This window comes from Coffea eugenioides, chromosome 9 (assembly GCF_003713205.1).
Source record: "Coffea eugenioides isolate CCC68of chromosome 9, Ceug_1.0, whole genome shotgun sequence".
Classification (NCBI taxonomy): Eukaryota; Viridiplantae; Streptophyta; class Magnoliopsida; order Gentianales; family Rubiaceae; genus Coffea; species Coffea eugenioides.
The window spans coordinates 42,755,129-42,770,686 of NC_040043.1; the positions used below are offsets into that span (position 1 = coordinate 42,755,129).

At 36.0% G+C, this 15,558-nt stretch overlaps 2 protein-coding genes across 2 annotated transcripts; both read left to right on the forward strand.

The window, feature by feature from the left end:
- Positions 1-3,491: 3,491 nt before the first annotated feature.
- LOC113782637 (receptor-like protein EIX1) lies at positions 3,492-5,815 on the forward strand. The gene is made up of 2 exons (XM_027328512.1): positions 3,492-4,539; positions 5,709-5,815. The coding sequence occupies exons 1-2, from the start codon at positions 3,492-3,494 to the stop codon at positions 5,813-5,815; spliced, it is 1,155 nt and encodes a 384-aa protein (XP_027184313.1).
- Positions 5,427-14,762, forward strand: LOC113782639 (receptor-like protein EIX2). Its single transcript, XM_027328513.1, has 2 exons — positions 5,427-6,987; positions 14,469-14,762. Exons 1-2 carry the CDS (start codon positions 5,948-5,950, stop codon positions 14,569-14,571), a joined length of 1,143 nt encoding a protein of 380 aa, XP_027184314.1. The 5' UTR covers positions 5,427-5,947; the 3' UTR covers positions 14,572-14,762.
- The last annotated feature ends 796 nt before the right edge of the window (positions 14,763-15,558 follow it).

The following is a 15,558-nucleotide window of genomic DNA, read 5'->3' on the forward strand; positions in this document are numbered from 1 at the left end:
ATGAAATTGTAATAAAACAAGTAAATCGTGTAAAAAATCACCAGATAAAACTTTTAAATTGTGTAAAAAATCACCTGATAAAACTTTTTTAGAGTTTAATCTTGTGAAATTTAAAAGTTTAATCTTGTGAAATAGTAGTATGTATCTAGTCATGCTTGTCAGTAGAAGAGGTCATTATATATTGGGTAAAATACACTTTACTCTTCTATGATTTAATGATTTTTTATACAACCCTTCCATAGTTTCAAAAGGCATATATAACCTCCTTAATTTGTCACCTTTTCCACCAAACTTTTAGAACCGTGCTTAACATTTCTGTCATAATGTTACAGGTTTCAACGAAGACTTCAGGTCGTCTCAATTTGCCACCTTTTTGGGCAAACATTTAGAACCACAATTAACAATTCTGTCAAATGTTACAGGCGTCAACGAAGACTCATCAATTTGTCACCTTTTTGGGCAAACATTTAGAACCATGCTTAACAATTCTGTCGTAATGTTACAGCTTTCCACGAAGACTTCAAGTCGTCTCATCAATTTGCCACCTTTTTGGGCAAACATTTAGAACCACAATTAACAATTCTGTCATGATGTTACAGGCATCAACAAAGACTCATCAATTTGTCACCTTTTTGGGCAAACATTTAGAACCATGCTTAACAATTCTATCATAATGTTACAGGTTTCCACGAAGACTTCAAGTCGTCTCATCAATTTGCCACCATTTTGGGCAAACATTTAGAACCATGCTTAACAATTCTGTCGTAATGTTACAGGTTTCCACGAAGACTTCAAGTCGTCTCATCAATTTGCCTCCTTTTTGGGCAAACATTTAGAACCATGCTTAACAATTCTGTCATGATGTTACAGGTTTCCACCAAGACTTCCAAGTCGTCTCGTCGATTTGTCTCCTTTTCCACCAAACATTTGGTTGATGGTTTTCTACTAGTTTCCACGAAGACTTTCTACTAAACAGGTTTAGAACCGTCACTGGGGCTTTGTATCAAAGACCGATACCAAAGAAACCCAATGCTGCGTCTTCTAAGTACTACTTGATAATTAACGATAACGTTCTCATTATTAAGTATTAGGTATTCATGGCATAAACTTGCCCAATTCAATCTGGCAATTAATTGGACATATTGAAGCCAGCCTTGGTATGGTTACAGGATCAAAGGATACGTTTATACAACTCAATGGCCGAAAGTCTCATTTAAATATTTTGATAATCAAAATAAGAATTTTTCTTTGGCAAATTAATTCAAGATCCATTTTCACGAGCTCCAATTCAAATTGTCTTCCTCTTTAGCAATTGAAATATCAAAACTCACCGACATGTATCAACTAATAGACTCAAGGTGCGTTTGATAAACATGTATTAACTCGTATCAACCAAAATCTGAGGTCTAAAATTTGAAATTTGAAATTTATTAAGTTACTGAACTATTAAATCTGAATTTGATATGACTTATTATTTGAAAACACTGAATATAGTAAGCCTATTGTATAGTTATAGACAACTGAATATTGAATTTTATATAATTTATAAAATTGACCTTATGTTGATTTATTCATTAATGATGTTATTAAAATGTTATATTTATTGGTAATATATATGATTTAATTTTTTTGAGCATAGATATTTAAAAATAAAACAAGAATGAACCACAAAAATAAATATAAAAATACAATATAAAAAATTTGTCTAAGAAAAACAAATTTATTTGAGAAAAAGAAATAAATTTTAGCACAATCTTCAATAGCTTCTTTTGCTCCCTTGTTAACATCTGTGGATACGATAAAAGAATTATTTTAACATAACAAAAGTACAAAAAAAATTCTTGCATTTTAACACAACTTATCACTTTTTTGTTTGGAGTATGTTTTGTCTAGACAATTTAGAACCACTTAATTAATTAATTAAGAAGTTCTAATTATCTTGAACTTGGGGGACAAACAATTACTCAGCCCCAAGTTCAAGAAGGTAAAGTGGAAATAACTTTTTCTTGTACCTATACTTTAATAAAATTTTAAACGCAGAACTTCCATCTTTCAGGTACGTTTTTGTATGACAAAATTGTTTTATGTTTGCTCTTTTATTTTTATGGATAATTCTATATACATATGGTGGATATTAGGGTGGTGTGCTTATAGCATAGAACCGAGCATGTATAACCTATAATCCAAGCTTTGTGCTTTGGGGGTAATTGGGATGGGTTCTTTTATTCTTAGCCCATAGGACAATGGATAAAAAAAGCCCGCCAGGAAATATTTTGTCTACAAAAATTGTACATTTAATGCAAAGGCACAATCAAGGGTGGCTGATAATACAAGTGTCTTGTAATGGGCTCACCCTTCTTTTTTGGGTTACTTATCCTGTGTCTTAGTGCATGGAAAAAGGGGGAAAAAAAGCTAATTACAATTTTTAAATTGTTTTAATAAGAGGCTCCAAACCTTACATCGGAGGAGGAGGGAAAGGAAAGAGTTTAAGACTCAAATCAATGATCTCATAGTTATGTAAATAATGCCCCGTATCACCTAATTTACATTTTCAACAAAGCTAATCATAATTTTGTCATTTATTATATAAGTTTTCGAGTTTTCCCAAAACACTACAACCATCCCTCATTTCTTTGATTTTGTAATTCCCATTTTTTTGGTTAATTTCAGCCTTTCAAGTTTAGGATATTTGACAGATATTGATTAATTTGATGATTTTCTTGTTAAACATTCTCATATTAATCTAAACTGTAAAAGTGAGGAACAAAACTGATTTTCTTTTAATAATGAAGTGAATCACCAGGTCAATTCTAACACCAAATTGATATCCTACCTACTAAATTGTGTGGCATGTATGTCACGACTGCCTTCCATTCACGGCAGAACAGCACGCCCGCATATTTTCAAGATATCATGACAATGTATGTAGGACTTCCTTCTTTCTCTTGTTTTGGAATGCAGACTTGAAATTGTCCATTTCTCGTCGTTTTTCTTCTAACCTCCACTTTTTGATGGTTGAAAGGCAACTCAGATGTTTTAGTTACATAAAAAAGTTTATTATGATGTTAAATGATGTTTTCATTGGAGGAAAAACAATACAGATCTGCATCAATTTATTTGGGCTAACAAAGATAGCACATTTCTCAAGAATTTGCAGGAAACAAAGAAATAAAAATCATATTCTGTTTTACTCCCCCTTAAATGTTGGGGGAACCTTTGGTTGATTAATCCAAGCTCATCATAAATCAGTTGGTCCATGCCATTGCCAAATTCGGATATTAAAATTTTCTAACAACTTTTCATTCTGGAAATTGTCAGCATCAGAAAAGAGAAAGTGCTCAACAGCTGTGAGACTTTCGCAACGGCTGTTGTGTGGTTTTATCACCTTCTTACGAACATTAACAGCCGCAGCTGATGCTTTATCACTCGTATAAATGGTACCACCCATCTGACCTTGTTTCATCAAATAACCAATGTACCAAAGAAATCCAATGAGGCATCCGAATTTTCTTGATACTACTTCTTCATTGTTGTCCTTGTTCTTATTCATAACTATTTTGGTCACCAGCCAAATTCCACTTGGCTTCACTGGACAAGCTCACTCTTCAAATTTCACCTGCATTGAAAGTGAACGACAAGCTCTTCTTCAGTTCAGAGATAGCTTGACAGATGAATCAAATCGTCTATCGTCATGGATTGGAGAAAACTATTGTTCATGGGATGGAATCAGTTGCAACAAAGTAACTGGCCATGTGGTGAAACTCGATCTATGCAATTCGGAGCAACCTGGATTCGAAATTTATAGTCATTGGTATCATTGCAGATCTTGCCTGGCAGGTCATCAGTTAAGCCCATCTTTGGTCAATTTGACCAATCTGCGGCACTTGGACCTGAGCTTGAATAATTTTTCGGGAATCCGGATTCCCACATTTCTTGGATTGCTCAAAGAATTGAGATACCTCAATCTCTCGGATGCAGGGTTTGTTGGTGAAGTTCCCCATCATTTGGGAAATCTCTCGCATTTAAGGTACTTAGATATTGGTGTTGTTTTAGGTGGAATTATTCAGAATAAATTGACAAGTAATGATCTTGAATGGGTCGCTAGGCTCTCTTCTCTTGAAACCCTGTCCCTAAACAGTGTAGACCTTTCGGGTGCTCAAGATGTGTTCAACGCAATTAACATGCTTCCTTTGCTAAAAGCACTAGATTTAGAGGGTTGTAGACTTACCATTCCTCATCTTTTACATGTCAATTCCACATCTCTTTCTTCCTTGGATCTCAGTGCCAATCAATTTATCAACCCCACCATCGCTCCTTGGCTGGGTAACCTTACGGGCCTCCAAGATCTTAATCTTCGTTTTTGTTATCTAGGTGGTGAGGTTCATGATACATTTGAGCAAATGGGATCTCTAGTTAAACTCAATCTGTATGGAAACTGCTTTGATACTTCAACATTGAAATCCATTTGCAACATTAGCAGTCTTACTAGTTTGCAGATGACTGAAAATAACTTGCAAGGGTCAATACCAAATGAAATAGGTCAGCTTCGGAAACTAACTGGACTATATTTGTTCTTTAATGAGTTAAATGGGACGATTCCTTCAAGTCTTTGGGAACTCACCAAGTTACAAACATTAGGGGTCTGTTTGGTTGGAAGTAAAATGTTTTCCTTGGGAAAATATTTTCCGCGGAAGTAATTTTCCATGAAAATCATTTCCCTTTCATCATTTTCAGGTGTTTGGTTAGCTTATTAAAAATATTTCTTACTTTATTTTTCTGGTGCTTGTTTAACTTTTGAAATATTTTCACTTTTATCTCTATCTTTACTTTCTACACATTATAACTACATACTTCTTCCCATGCAAAATAAGAAAATTTATCTCATTGTTTAACTTTAAAAAATCTTGGAGAGAAATGTATATATGAATAAAAAATATCTCCTTAAACAATAAACAAATTGCTGGCCATTTAGTGTCAAATATCAATCACATGCAATGCTTATTGTGACATATATCTTGCACTCTCACTGCTGAAAATTTCTCTAGAAAAGAATGTCCCTATTATACATAATTAATTACTAGCATAGGATGAGCAGGATGAGGTTTTTTTTTATTTTGAATATACTGGGGGAGGGTTGGGTGGTACGGGGGAGGGAGTGTAAGGAAGATGTCATGGGTTCGAGTCCTTCTGTTTACACTAAAAAAAAAAGAACATACTATAAGATGTTTTCAGTAAGTTTGGAACATACTACTGGCGGGATGCATGCATTTCGGAAAACAACTTCAGTAAGTTTGGAAGGGAAGTTGTTTTCCATAAGATGAGTGAAAATATTTTACATAGGAAAATGTTTTCAGTAACTTTTGTGCAACCAAACACGGGAAATTAGGAAAATATTTTCACCCGAAACAAACGGACCCTAGAAGTAGATAGAAATTCATTAACTGGTGTACTATCTGAACACCATTTTGTGAAACTCAGAGAGCTAAATAGTTTGTACATTTCTTATAACTTCCTCTCTCTGCACGTGAGCTCCTCTTGGGTTCCTCCTTTCCAACTAAGGCACATTACGATGGATTCTATCGAAACAGGGCCCCAGTTTCCAAATTGGCTCCGGACCTAAAAGGAGATTGAAGTGTTATTCATGCAAAATGTGAGCATTTCGGATGCCATACCCAGCTGGTTTGGACTGCATTTTAATTATCTTAAAGCCTTAGATATCTGCCGTAACAATTTGGAAGGATCTCTAAAGTCATTTGCAACAGGTATTTTGAATTTGGATCTTTCACGAAGTGCATTTGCAGGAAATAGTAGCTGATTATTATTATTATTATTTTATGCAGCAGTTGCCGATGTTGATAAAGAGGCTATAAAAATAGAGTCTCTTTACCTCGGTCACAACCGTTTCATAGGTAGTATCCCAGAAGACTTGTGCAGGTTGAAAACTTTAATGGTTTTAGATCTATCCAACAACCATTTGTCTGGAAGCATTCCTTTGTGCTTGGGTAACTTGCGACATTTGGTCGCCCTAAGTTTGTTAGATAACAACCTATGTGGTCAGATCCCAAGTTCACTAGGTAACTTGGAGGAACTTGGTACTCTGCATTTGAGTGGAAATAAATTTGATGGGAAGCTTCCATCTTCAATGCAAAACCTGATAAGATTGCAAACCCTTGATCTCGGAGAAAATCGAATACAGGATATTATACCAGTGTGGATTGGGGAAAGGTTATCGGACTTGAAGTTTCTGAGACTCGAGTCAAATAATTTCCATGGAGGTATTCCTGATAAATTCTGCCAACTCTTACATCTTCAGGTGCTCAACCTAGCACACAATAATTTATCAGGATCTATTCCTCACTGCTTTAATAACTTCACAATGATGGTGTCAAGAGAAGCAGCATCAGCTGACTTGCTAATGAGAAATTATTTTGAATTAATACTTCTAAACTTGAAGGGAGGAAGAGAACTTGAGTATTCAAATAACTTATTGTCTGTTAAATCGATTATCCTCTCAGCAAATAATTTAGTTGGTGAAATCCCTGATGAGATAATGGATCTCGTTGGGTTGCAAATTTTGAACCTTTCAATAAACCATCTAAATGGGAGGATCCCCCAGAAGATTGGCAATTTGAAGCAACTTGAAACACTTGATGTATCGACGAATGAACTCAACGGGGAAATCCCTCCAAGCTTGTCTGGTTTAAACTCATTAAGCTCCCTGAATTTGTCATACAATAAGCTATCAGGACCAATACCATCTGGAAATCAACTTCAGACCTTGACTGATCCATCCATCTATGAGGGAAATATTGGACTCTGTGGGAAGCCACTCAATAGCTGCCCTGCAGACGAATTGCCGACAGAAAATGGACCTATTCTTGATAGTAAAGGTCACAGCGAGTCTGATTTTTCATGGTTTTATGCCGGTTTTGGACCGGGATTCAGTGTTGATGTCGTGGGAGTTTTGGGAATCCTTCAATTCAAGAAGTCTGACAGGTGTCGAGCCTGTGCAATAATAATTACCTACTTGAGAAAAATACAGATTTTGTATATAGCGGTGAGTAGGGTCGAATCCACAGGGACTGTGGATAACTTATTTCTTTTAGAGTCCGAAGTATGGGGGGTTTCTGGATAATATGAAATAACTAATTAACTAACTAATAAAGCAACCAATAGAAATAAATAGAAAGTAATCAATAACCAATACGACTCTAGCCAAAGGTACAACTTTTCAGACACTGTCCATTCAACTGATCATCGATGCAAAGATAATTCAATTACTCATTACTAGATTGGTTATAGTTATCAACAAGCTCTGACAACCAATTCTTCCTTACTTTTTCAACAGTCAAGGTACGACCATTGACTGCTTCTCTAACCAGAAAACAACCCTAGATACGACCGTAGAAATTTAATTATCCAGTTGCATTAAAACTAGAAGAACCCAACCCTAACCAATAAACACGCTAAGAAGGTTTAGTTAAGCCAGATCTTACGTTTCCCCAACATAAAACCAATTATGGTGGTTGCCACTAGTTGTCAACTAAACGAACAATTACGGATTCAATTTAATTAACGTGGCAGTAGGCTATTATATTAAATTAAATATCTGGCCGTTGATACTCAATTAATAAAATACCCATGAGCAATTAATTCAGAAAATGCATGAATAGTAATGAATTAAAAGAAATAATGAAAATTCGATTAGATCTCATAGATATTATGGACCGCGCCTTCGCGTCGACCTTTGGGTAGAGGAGAAAACTAGCCGCTCTTCATCATATCACTCTCCCGTGATTTAATTGATATCATCCAATTATTTACCAATAATCTAGGAGAGGCGGAATAACAACGGACCCGAAGAAAAATTCTATCTTCACTTTGTTTCGTGTTTGTACCAAAAGCAAAAGGTAAAAGCTCCTGTCTCACGACAGGCGTCTGAGATAAACGAAACAAAGACGACAGACTTCAATTCGTCTTCCAGGGTTCGCAAACGAAAGCTACTCCCCAATTGTCTAAAGCTAGTGCGAAAAGTCCAAAGAAAAAGAAGACGTCTGACCCTAAAAAGCAAAAACTAAAAGTTAATCTATTAATTAAAATGTGAATCTCGCTTTCTTTTGGTTTTTGGCCTTTTGTAGCCACCAGGAGCAATTCACAAAGAGTCCCTGCAAAGCTTTGCTTTTTTGGGGTTTTAATCCCATGCGTCTGGTCCACGTGGACCCAACCTCCTAATTGCCCACTTTGCGCTGCAACCAATCTCGCGGGTCTGGCTTTTAGGTGTACCTCTTCAGTTTCTGGCGTGGACACGCCATGAAATAGAGAGTCTTCTGGATATTTGCCTCGTGAAAACACTTTTTACACCAACCACCTATAATTCATACAAATATGAAATATAGCAAAACCTCAATACTTAGCACAGTAAGTAGCCAAAATTATGACAAAATAACAGTGCAAAATGTGCCCAATAATTGCTCTATCAAATCCCCCCACACCTAACAATGCTTGCCCTCAAGCATTTCGGAGCTCAGAAGTACAACCAAGAGAGCAAAGGTCATGTAGTAATTTATACTAACACAAACATCTCAGATCCCTGACAATGTTGCCAAAATTAGAGCACACCGGACAAGTGGTAATTCAAAGAAAATATATGAATACTAGAAACGCTCAAATCAACATTCCGGAATGGCATTACCATAGGCTTGCACATTTATCACATCTCCACCACTCGCAAGTGAACTAAATACACAAATCAAAGGGATTTTAATAAAGTTGTCATGGGGTTTAGGTAAAAGGCGGGATAAGAAGGTAAAAATAGGGTGTAGTGTGTCAAGAGAATGTCTAATATCCACCACATCACCACAACGCTTCATCACAGAAATTTCACGAGCAAGGCATTTTCATTTGCCATTTTCACTGTGCAAGTATCGAAACTCTTCCCCTTTTCTTTTTTTTTTCTTTTGTTTTTTTTTTGAACAAGCGGCTTGCAAGGCGTGGGCACGCCTTGTAGGCCGGAGTCTTCTGCTCACGAGTTTTTTTTTTCTTTTTTTTTTAATGGAGCAGATGTCTTGCAAGGCGTGGGCACGCCTTGCAGGTTGGAGTCTTCTGCCTACCAGCTCATTGCCGACTTCTCCCCCTTCCTTTTTTTTTTTATCTCAGATGCACAGAACACCATACAACTTCTATTCCGACAACACTTGTCACCTTAGATTCATTTGCCTTGCACAAACAACGGAATTCAAACATCTCTTGACGACACAAGATTAAACAAGAAAGTCTAAAAAGGTCATGGGTTATCAAACACGACTAATCAAACAATAGCGAAGGATAAAAACTCAAATAGATTCACTACGGGGAGACAAGATGAAGGCATGGTTTTTAGAAAGTCAAAGAAGGTTAAATCCTAAATGCCCTTATCATTTCAAATGCATCCAATTCAACAAAATGTGGTCTTGACATGTACAAAATAGCAAGTTCTAGAATGCCGATACCATGCATGATACCCACTCAATTAAACAAAAATAGAGCAAACAAGAATAATGTGCTCATATAAGGCTCAAAAGCTCCCAAAAGTTTCAAAAATGGGTCAAGTCCAGTATATTCAACACTCAACAACACTGCCAAGGGAAAACAAAATGCATAGCTAGTATATTTACCCACATACTCATGCACATTGATTGTGTCATTCATCACAGCAACATGCTCCAGCATTAACAAGCATAGAAATAAACAAAAAGCCGACTAACTACAATGTTTTCATTTTTTTTTTCATTTTTTCCAATTTTTTGTTTTTTGTTTTTTTCTTTTTTAGAGTAACAAAGCAAAAAGAAATAATGGAAGCCACTCCCCCACACCTAAAACCTACATTGTCCTCAATGTAGAAAAGATAAATGAAGTATTAGGAGAAAAGAAGAGAAACATCCCTGACCACCGGGGAGGGAAAGCGAGACACTAAGGTGGAGGAGGGTGAGGCGGCTGCATGCACAAGGTGGAGTGGCGGAGGCGGACGCAAGGCGGAGTGGCGGCGACGGACGCAACACGAACAGGAAGGAGAAGACTGAAGCTAAAACAAAGTGAAAAGGGATTAGACAAGACAGGATAAAGAAGAAAAAAAATTAGAAAAGTGGGGCTAGGAAATATTTTTTTTCTTTTTGACTTTCGTTATCGGAAGGGTTGGAAGGCGTGGGCACGCCTTGGAAATTATAGTCTTCTGACCGTCAATTCCAAAACTTCATTTCTTAGGTGTGACGACCTAGCGTGGGCATGTCTAACTGCCAGCTTCTTGCCACAAAATAACAACCCACTAAATGACACTAATACTTAACAAAAACTTCAAAAATATAAGAAAATTAAAACAAAAGAAGCCTTGGGTTGCCTCCCAAGCAACGCCTTTCTTTAATGTTTTTGGCTAAACATCATCATGTTTATTCACGGAGGATAAAATCATGTGGCTCGTCTCAATGCTTCATCTTCTATGTATCTCTGATATCTCTCGTAAATAGAGTAATCCTTGAGCACATGAGGTATGGTCTTCCCTGGATTAGTAGCTGGCTCTAAACAAGTCGATAAGAATATTAGTTCTTCACTTACTCCTCCATCACGAACACTTATTAGTTCGAGATATTTTTTCATCGTAACTCTTAACTTATTCCTGTCATGAAACCCAAAATCTTCTGGTATAATAAAATCGATTTCACTAACAGGAATTCAAGAATAAGAGTTAGGTAAATATTGATTAAGGACTGGAGGAAATGTCACCGCATTTGGAGATTGTTCACTGGATTCATCCACTTGAACCATTTGATGTTGGGGTCTCAATTCTTGCACTTCAACTTTCTTTTCAACTGCATCTTTAGTTTCTTCTTCTTGAAACTCTTGCAGTACCATGTCATTTGTCAGGATAATTGCACTCTCATCCTCTTCAAGGTCGATGTTAGTCTGGGAGAGCAATTCTGACATCGACAATGGCTGTTGCTGTTGATATTGATGTTGAAAATCGGTTGGCTCTGGTGCATAATTAAAATTGGAGTTGTCACACCATCTTTGATCATACCTATTTGAATAAGGGTCATGCCACGTTCGAGATTGGGGTGAAAAACTTTCAAACTTATTGAGATAGGCATTCAGGTAATCTTGATATTCAAAACAAATACTGGTTGAATGATCTGTGGCATAACAAATCCCACAAGTTGCAGCAGCCATTTTGTCTATAAGAAAGCTTAGTGAATCTGAATATTGATCATCAGAACAAACACAAGCCTCATTTCCTTTCGTAGAAATAAAATTCAGTCTATCACCAAAATACGAAATGTCAGCAACCATAAAAAAAATAAAAATAAAAAAAATAAAAACAAGATAAACTCAAAAAGAAACAAATTAATCAGGCACCAGTCCCCGGCAACGGCGCCAAAAATTGGTAGGTGTCGAGCCTGTGCAATAATAATTACCTACTTGAGAAAAATACAGATTTTGTATATAGCGGTGAGTAGGGTCGAATCCACAGGGATTGTGGATAACTTATTTCTTTTAGAATCCGAAGTATGGGGGGTTTCTAGATAATATGAAATAACTAATTAACTAACTAATAAAGCAACTAATAGAAATAAATAGAAAGTAATCAATAACCAATACGACTCTAGCCAAAGGTACAACTTTTCAGACACGGTCCATTCAACTGATCATCGATGCAAAGATAATTCAATTACTTATTACTAGATTGGTTATAGTTATCAACAAACTCTGGCAACCAGTTCTTCCTTACTTTTTCGACAGTCAAGGTACGACCATTGACTGCTTCTCTAACCAGAAAACAACCCTAGGTACGACCGTAGAAATTTAATTATCCAGTTGCATTAAAACTAGAAGAACCCAACCCTAACCAATAAACACGCTAAGAGGGTTTAGTTAAGCCAGATCTTACGTTTTCCCAACATAAAACCAATTATGATGGTTGCCACTAGTTATCAACTAAACGAACAATTACGGATTCAATTTAATTAACGTGGCAGTAAGCTATTATATTAAATTAAATATCTGGCCGTTGATACTCAATTAATAAAATACTCATGAGCAATTAATCTAGGAAACGCATGAATAATAATGAATTGAAAGAAATAATAAAAATTCGATTGGATCTCACAGATGTTATGAACCGCGCCCTCGCGTCGACCTTTGGGTAGAGGAGAAAACTAGCCGCTTCTCATCATATCACTCTACCGTGATTTAATTGATATCATCCAATTATTTATCAATAATCTGGGAGAGACGGAATAACAACGGACCCGAAGAAAAATTTTAGCTTCACTTTGTTTCGTGTTTGTACCAAAGCAAAAGGTAAAAGCCCCTGTCTCACGACAGGCATCTCAGATAAATGAAACAAAGACGGCAGACTTCAATTCGTCTTCCAGGGTTCACAAACGAAAACTACTCCCCAATTGTCTAAAGCTAGTGCGAAAAGTCCAAAGAAAAAGAAGACGTCTGACCCTAAAAAGCAAAAGCTAACAGCTAATCTATCAATTAAAATGTGAATCTCGCTTTCTTTTTGTTTTTGGCCTTTTGTAGCCGCCAGGAGCAATTCACAAAGAGTCGCTGCAAAGCTTTGCCTTTTTTGGGTTTTATTCCCATGCGTCTGTGACAGGTGTCGAACCTGTGCAATAATAATAAATAAAACCTAACTACCACCTGAAACAGTCAATAATCAATTCTAGTACTGGAGCAGGGACTCTAGGTGTGCAATGGGTTACTTGATTCACCATGTTCCCGAAGAGTTTGCTTAATCCGATATATTTGAATTAATTATTTAACTGAATTCACTAGCTAGTAGACAGTGGTAAGCAGGGTCGTCTCCTCAGGAACTAGCGAGAAAATTTATTTCTTTTCGAGTCAGGACAAATGGGGATTTTCAAGATTAAATGCTAACTAAATGAATTAAATGCAGAAAAGTAATTAATTAAAAAAAATAATTAGGAGAGTTCTAGCCAAGGGTACATTTCAGAAATGGTTCATGCACTGATCATTGATGCAAAAATAGTTCCAACATTTATTAACAGATCAATTATAGTTGTCATGCACGCGATAAACAACCAACCCTTCCTTAATTTATCGATAGTCAAGGTACGACCATTAACTATTTTCCTAACCCAAAAACAACCCTAGGTACGACCGTATGATTTAATTTCTGGTTTGCATTAATAATTAGAAAGACCCAATCCTAACTAACAAACACGCTACGAGGATTTGTTTAAGCTAGATCGTATGTTCTCCTGACATAAACCCAATTACGCCAGTTGCTACTGAGATAGGGATAACGAACAATTACGGATTCCATTACCCCTAACTAGCAAAATAGCCTATATGAAGAATTAATTATTGCACACTAATCAATCATTCACACGAGCTATAGTAATTAAAAGCAGGGAATATATAAATATCAACAAATGAGGAAGCGATTAAAGTAAATTCGATCTCACAGTAATTGCAGAACCAAATCTTCAGTTGTCCCTTGACTAGAATTAGGAGGTTAGTCCTCCATTAATGGAGAACAGCCATGCGAAAAAGCTATCTGAATCTTACCAAATTGTTCCTGGCCAAATCGGCCAAGGAAGAAAAGTAAAAGACGAAAATCAAAATCAAAGCAATTGTCCTCCCCTCGGCTAAAAAGGAAAAGTACAAAGACCTAAGTCCCAGCCGAATTGTTCCTCCCGAATTTGTTGCTGCCTTCCACTCTTAATCACGCGGGATCCGGCCTTCTCCTTTTCCCAAAGAGTCACGGCTCTTTTTCTTGTTTTTTTGGCTGAAGTCCTAATCAAACGGGAATCTGGCTTCCCTTATTATTTTTTGTTTCCTAATTGAAGTCTACTAGCAAATAAAACTAATCTCCTAAATAGGAAAAGAAACCATAAAAGAAAATATTCCAAGTTTTCTAATCCAATATTAAAACTAATAATGAAGATTAAAATCTTCAAAATCTTCCTTCAAAAATTGCTTTGAATTCGACTCGGACTTGGAAACCAACCCCAAACGTGCCGCCATCCAATGAATTGGAAAATTGCCACTTTTAATCACGTTTTGCTCTTTTTCCTACAATTGGCACCATTAATCAAATATAAGTAGAATCCGACAATTAAAACAATATTTGGCTAAAATCAAGGGAAAAAATAATTATAAATGTAGTAACAAATTATAACCTATCAGTCTGGTTCACGTGGACCCAACCTCCTAATTGCCCACTTTGCGCTGCAACCAATCTCGCGTGTCCGGTTTTTAGGTGTAACTCTTCAGTTTCTGGCATGGGCACGCCATGAAATAGAGAGTCTTCTGGATATTTGCCTCGTGAAAACACTTTTTACACCAATCACCTATAATTCATACAAATATGAAATATTAGCAAAATCTCAATATTTAGCACAGTAAGTAGCCAAAATTATGACAAAATAACAGTGCAAAATGTGCCCAATAATTGCTCTATCAAAGTCATGGCGCGATGCATTCTTCAGATTTTTGGAAAATGCCTATGACAGAATTTGGGTTATGATCGCATTGAAGACTGCTCGGCTACGGAGGAATTTCCATTGAGTAAGTATATGTACAAAAGCACTTATATTCTGTTTTTTCTTATTCTGCAATAAGGTACCACAACTCAATTAGCTGGTTATCCATAATTACTTGCATTTGATAATAAGCACATAAGTGCTCAAAACTAAGCATGTAGGTTTAGTTATGCTATAATCCTCTATGAACAAATGAATCCGAGTGCTTAAATAGAAAATCAGGATTGAATATTATTATCTATAGTTTCTTGATCTAAGATATCAAAATTTCTATAGAAATAGTAAGATAGTGGATATAATCATATAAATTTTTTTGTTAATATTTCTTGCAAGTCCAAACATTATTTTTTTCTAATACTAGCATATTCGGATACATACCACATAACCTCCATTCAAATAAAAAATTCTACTTCTACATCCCTGTCAAGCATCAAAATAAATTTTCATAGCAACAATGTTTGAAATGTCAATTCTAATTTTTTTCTTTGCTGCGAAAGACATAATTATATACTTGAACCAATTTGTCTTACATAAATTAAATGTAAGTAACTCCTAATCATGCGTTCATGTTTTTTTTTTTTTTCATACCATAATATGTACAGAAACAAAAATATTCTGAGTCTTTGGAAAGTGTTTATTCTGCATCCAATGAGCAATGGAGGATGAAAGGGGTTTTCTTTTTCCTTAGAGAACACTTACTAACATTTGTATTTTGTTGTGTTTCAGTGTGCTATGCCTATAACCATTCAAGTTGTTAGTGCTATTATGGGATGTGGTTTTAGAAAGGAGACTTTCTTCCAGGTGTTTTGAGAAGGAATATTACTAGTTTTTGAAAAGGTTTCAGCGGAAGAAGTTTTCATTCCTGTTTCTTACGCATTCGTCAAGGATATATATACATACAGCCCAAACCGTGGATATCGCTACCGATAGCTACTGATCCTATTTGAATACAAGTATAGCTAAGGATAACACCTAATCAGCTAGATATCTCTTTACCAATTCAAACTGATAA